The sequence below is a fragment of the Mycetomoellerius zeteki genome, unplaced genomic scaffold (genome assembly GCF_001594055.1).
Source record: "Mycetomoellerius zeteki isolate Tzet28-1 unplaced genomic scaffold, Tzet1.0 scaffold48, whole genome shotgun sequence".
NCBI classification, from domain to species: Eukaryota; Metazoa; Arthropoda; class Insecta; order Hymenoptera; family Formicidae; genus Mycetomoellerius; species Mycetomoellerius zeteki.
In genome coordinates this window covers 1,221,060-1,225,554 of record NW_017257479.1, presented here as the reverse complement: position 1 = coordinate 1,225,554, position 4,495 = coordinate 1,221,060, and the positions used below count along the sequence as shown (strand labels likewise).

The following is a 4,495-nucleotide window of genomic DNA, read 5'->3' as shown; positions in this document are numbered from 1 at the left end:
CGGATGCAGTGTGAATCCAGCATATGTCTAGAATCTTTCTCTTCACTTCAATATGATCAGAATGGTTGCAGATGTTTGCAAATGTTTGTGCTTGTAAGAACGATGAGAATGTGAGCTGTGTAAACGTCTGTGAATTCTAACATTTCTCACGATCTTTCATTTTTTATCGTGTTCAATACATTTTAAATATTTGAAGACTTGCACTACAGGTAACACATAATAGAAAGTGATATTAGTATATGAATTATTATTTCATTATGATTATCGAAACATAAAAATTTTCTAAGAGTATCACAAATTTTGAAATTATAAAAATCTTCAGTTAAAGTTTTTTAAAAATGAATTTTTAAAAAGTTATTGCATTATTAATATAATATATTTTTATCTAGGATTTGGTGAATCTTGTAATAAATTTGGTGGAGGCAGAAAACTCCTATACTTGTAAGTAGTATTTGATTATTCTTGTAAAATATGGCACACTACAAAGGAGCTGCCAGCGAAGCTGGCAGAGCCATGCAGCTGATGAAGAAGCGAGAAATTGCACAACAAGAAATAGAACTGCGAAAGAAGAAAATCGAAGATGACTTGAAGATTCATAACATAGAGAATAAGTTTGCGACTCATTACAATGCTGTTGAACAACAGTTAAAGACTTCCACAATTGGCTTGGTCACCTTAAATGAGATGAAAGCAAAGCAGGAAAATATAGTGAAGGAACGAGAAAGGAAGCTTGCTCAGAAAGAACGAGAAAAAGAACAGGAAAAGGAAAGAGCGTTAGCGGCAAAACAGGCAGAAAAGAACAAACAGAAAAGGCAGATTCAAGCATTGTCCTTTAATTTAGATGAAGATGAAGACGAAGACGAAGATGAAGCTGAAGCTGAAGCTGAAGCTGAAGCTGAAACTGAAATTTCTGACAAAAATAATACAGAAAAATCCGCAAAATCAGATGATACTCAATGTAACAAGAAGATAAAAAAAAATCCAGATGTAGATACAAGTTTTTTGCCAGACAGGGAAAGGGAGGAGGAGGAAAATAAACTTAGAGAGGAATTGAGACAAGAATGGGCTAGAAAGCAGAATGCATTGAAGGAAGAAGAGATTGAAATCACATTCAGTTATTGGGATGGATCTGGCCATCGTAGGAGTGTTATAATGAAGAAAGGTAAATATTTTAGTAATTAGAGAGAATTATAAAGTTATAAAAATATTCATATTTCATCTACACACAAAATTTTCGCGAACTTTTACTTTTGACTTTTGTTACTTTTGAAATATATATATATGATATGTAATTCTACTTCATGAGTTTATTAAAATATTTCCTTTTCTTTTTTTCACACACAGGTAATTCTATCTATCAGCTTCTTCAGAGATGTCTGGAAGTCCTGAGACGTGAATTTAGTGAACTTAAAACAGTAATGGCAGATCAGTTAATGTATGTCAAGGAGGATCTTATATTACCACATCATTATACATTCTATGATTTTATCGTGACTAAGGTAAGAATATTCAGATAATAAATTAAACTTATCAAGCAATATCATAATGTTGGCATCTTATTTTGTTCACATTTGACGTTCACGATGATATTCGAGTTATGCATGATGCTTCTGTCGAAACTGAGGAATCGCATGCTGGAAAAGTTTTACTTAGGTATTTATTAATAAAGAAACAATTCGCGCGCGCGCGTAATTGTATTGTATAATTTCTTTCACATAGTTTTTATTTCTTATGATTTATTATCTTTTTTATATTTTTAGATCATGGTACGAGAGGAATAAACACATTTTTCCAGCGAGTAGATGGGAACCCTTTGATCCAACGAAAAGTTACGACAAGTATACAGTATCGGATAAAAACAGGAAGAAAGATAAAATCTGATAGATTTAAATTCAATGAATTGTTCAACGTTGTTTAAAGAATTCGAATTCAAAGAGAATATTGTATATTACAATACAATGCTGTCAAATGGCTTTACTTTATCGTGTAATGGATTCATTATGAGACAGATTGTAAAATGTGTATATATTTTGTAGTCATGTATATTAAACTGTGATTTTAATTTGTTTAATGATACAGTAGCATTTAATTTATTCGATTATATAACTCAACTTAATTAAGATATTAAAAGAACAATTTGTGAAACTTTGAGGAAAAATATAAAAAGAAAGCATAAATAATTTAATGACTTGAATATAATTATAATTAACATGAAAATATACAAAATTATAGTTTTCGATAAAATAATTAGAAATAGTATTAAAATATTGATCCAAGATTAGATTGTTTAACATAAATCTATTTACAATTTTTAGCCGAATCATCATCTTAAGATAATTGTACAAAAATAAATATATTCGATTATGTCGATTATAATCACGTACTATTTGTAGGTTTGATACAAGCCGGGTCCATGTATGTAATATTTTCGGGAAAATGGTCCATTATAATAAACTTTTTTTCAGTTGATTTAGTGAGACAGTCAAGGAATCCAAACCAATAAATGACAAGCCCGAATCCAAATCTGTTCCAATAACTCAAGAATTGTTCCTTCATATACTTTTGATGAACATCCATATTACCAAATCGTGCCTTAGATTCAATCCAATTTATCACGTAACCATTCACCGCGATTGGTACTTCCAATTTAAAATCTGGAGTCTTGTCGTAGCCTCGTAATCGTAAGTGCTCTTCGTTACGAAATGCAATATTTCTTTGTATTAAACAATCTTGAAGCTTGATTTCATATTCTTGTCCTATGCATCTAAAAAAAATATATTTCTCTGTTGTGTAAGTTTTGTAATTTGTTTTATTTTTTCATAATTTTATGTCAAAAAAGTTGAGAAACATATCTTAGATAAGTATCAGAACATTTAAAAAAAATTAAAAAGTATAAATTTCTAAGAAACACTTTGTCGAATATTGTTTCTTTCCTTATAAGAACAAAGGATTTTACTCGATAAATATCTATAATATTAAAAAATATAATATAGATGTAAAGTCTGTTAACAGATGTAATGAAGGACACTTACATTCCCATTGCATCAGCTATAGGTCCGTACAGATCATCATATAATGTACACTGTAAAAAGAAAATAGTGAGTTTTACCAAAATTTTCATTTTTCAAGATATATAGATTAATAATCGATATGTAGATTAATTTATATCATAATTAAATATATTAAATTAATAACCAAGATATGTAATTTTTTCTCATGAAACATTATATATCTTAGACTAATTACCAAATAAATTTCGTATGCAAGATCTTTATCATCGATCAGTGTAGTATCCTTAAATAGCTTGGAAATTAGATTTTTTGAAACTGAAATAAAATTTTACATGTCTTTAGATCTGAAAGGCCTTAAAATTAATTATCTTACTTGTCATTCTATTAATTATTAATTATTACCATTTGCATTGTCGCGCATGCAGTATTTTTCTAAAATGTTACGTGCTAATAGAGCTGGTGCAGCGTCGATTTCTTTTGCTATCCTTAGCAGAATGCCTACTGGCTCTCCATTCTGCACTGCTTCCAAATAACTAATAGGATTTAAAGACAACGAATTAAAAATAATTGGATTTAAAGAAGTAAATTTTTTCCTGATATATGTAATAATCGCTTATAATGATTTTAAGGCCATTGTACCTGTCATAATAATTTTTGTTGTTTCCAAACAGTCTGACGTGATTATTTTTCATTTTCTGTTGTATTTCTAAGGATAAGATGCTGTACAGCGTGTTTGGGTGGATGCTATATAAGAATGCAAAATCTCATAAGTATTTTAAATAATTCCAAATCGATTAAAAATAAGGAGAATAAGTAATTATGTTGGATTAACAAGTTTTTAAAGAATTTCTAAAGAATATTAATTAATCAACAAATCATTTAATTTACTACTTAACTTTTAGAATTGTCTTAATAAAAGAGGAATTCTTACTCATTAAATTTCTCCTTTAACATTTTAGCACAATCTTTCGACAGGCCTCGAAAATTACGAATTGTCATCATTATTTCATTATACATTTCGGTCTTCATTGTTTAAGATTGTTTACATCGATTATCATAACCTCATTAAAATGCTCCTGCTGTCTGTTATCACTATGGCTGCGTTCCGTTTCTCGCGTGATGCGCATGATGCATCATTTATTCTTGTTATTCACCAAATGTTAAACAAGGATAAATGATACATTATGCGCATCATGTGTGAAACGGAACGCAGCCTATCATGCGCCTTGTCACGTGACATGAAAACATTTCGCGCAGCGGAGTAGCGGTAAAGCAGAGACACACTAAAGTCACTAGATTAACAAAGTACTGCGATGAGAAAAACGGAAGTGACGTATCTTTGGAGCCAAAATGGCATGGATGTTATAACCTATATGCGTTTGTGACATTGGCTGCATTCAGCGGACTCAACAGTTGAGTGAGCGTTCGCTGCTATTGACGTATTCTTCTAGATCTAAAATTATGATTGGATGATCTAAAAGAAT

At 30.2% G+C, this 4,495-nt stretch overlaps 2 protein-coding genes across 3 annotated transcripts; one reads left to right on the top strand and one right to left on the bottom strand.

Annotated features, from left to right (window-relative positions):
- Window positions 1-63: 63 nt before the first annotated feature.
- LOC108727263 (protein FAM50 homolog) lies at window positions 64-2,004 on the top strand. 2 transcript variants are annotated; one of them, XM_018455313.1, is made up of 5 exons: window positions 64-209; window positions 390-1,162; window positions 1,345-1,505; window positions 1,548-1,653; window positions 1,761-2,004. In XM_018455313.1, the coding sequence occupies exons 2-5, from the start codon at window positions 472-474 to the stop codon at window positions 1,916-1,918; spliced, it is 1,116 nt and encodes a 371-aa protein (XP_018310815.1). In that variant the 5' UTR covers window positions 64-209; window positions 390-471; the 3' UTR covers window positions 1,919-2,004. The 2 variants fall into 2 exon arrangements, with proteins under 2 accessions (XP_018310815.1, XP_018310816.1); XM_018455314.1 differs by having other exon boundaries at window positions 1,345-1,513; window positions 1,555-1,653; window positions 1,761-1,931.
- Window positions 2,005-2,319: 315 nt separating this feature from the next.
- Window positions 2,320-4,158, bottom strand: LOC108727268 (uncharacterized protein C15orf41 homolog). Its single transcript, XM_018455322.1, has 6 exons — window positions 3,943-4,158; window positions 3,651-3,755; window positions 3,414-3,544; window positions 3,247-3,326; window positions 3,033-3,082; window positions 2,320-2,764 (listed from the first exon to the last, which is right to left on the bottom strand). The coding sequence occupies exons 1-6, from the start codon at window positions 4,038-4,040 to the stop codon at window positions 2,377-2,379; spliced, it is 852 nt and encodes a 283-aa protein (XP_018310824.1). The 5' UTR covers window positions 4,041-4,158; the 3' UTR covers window positions 2,320-2,376.
- Window positions 4,159-4,495: the final 337 nt, after the last annotated feature.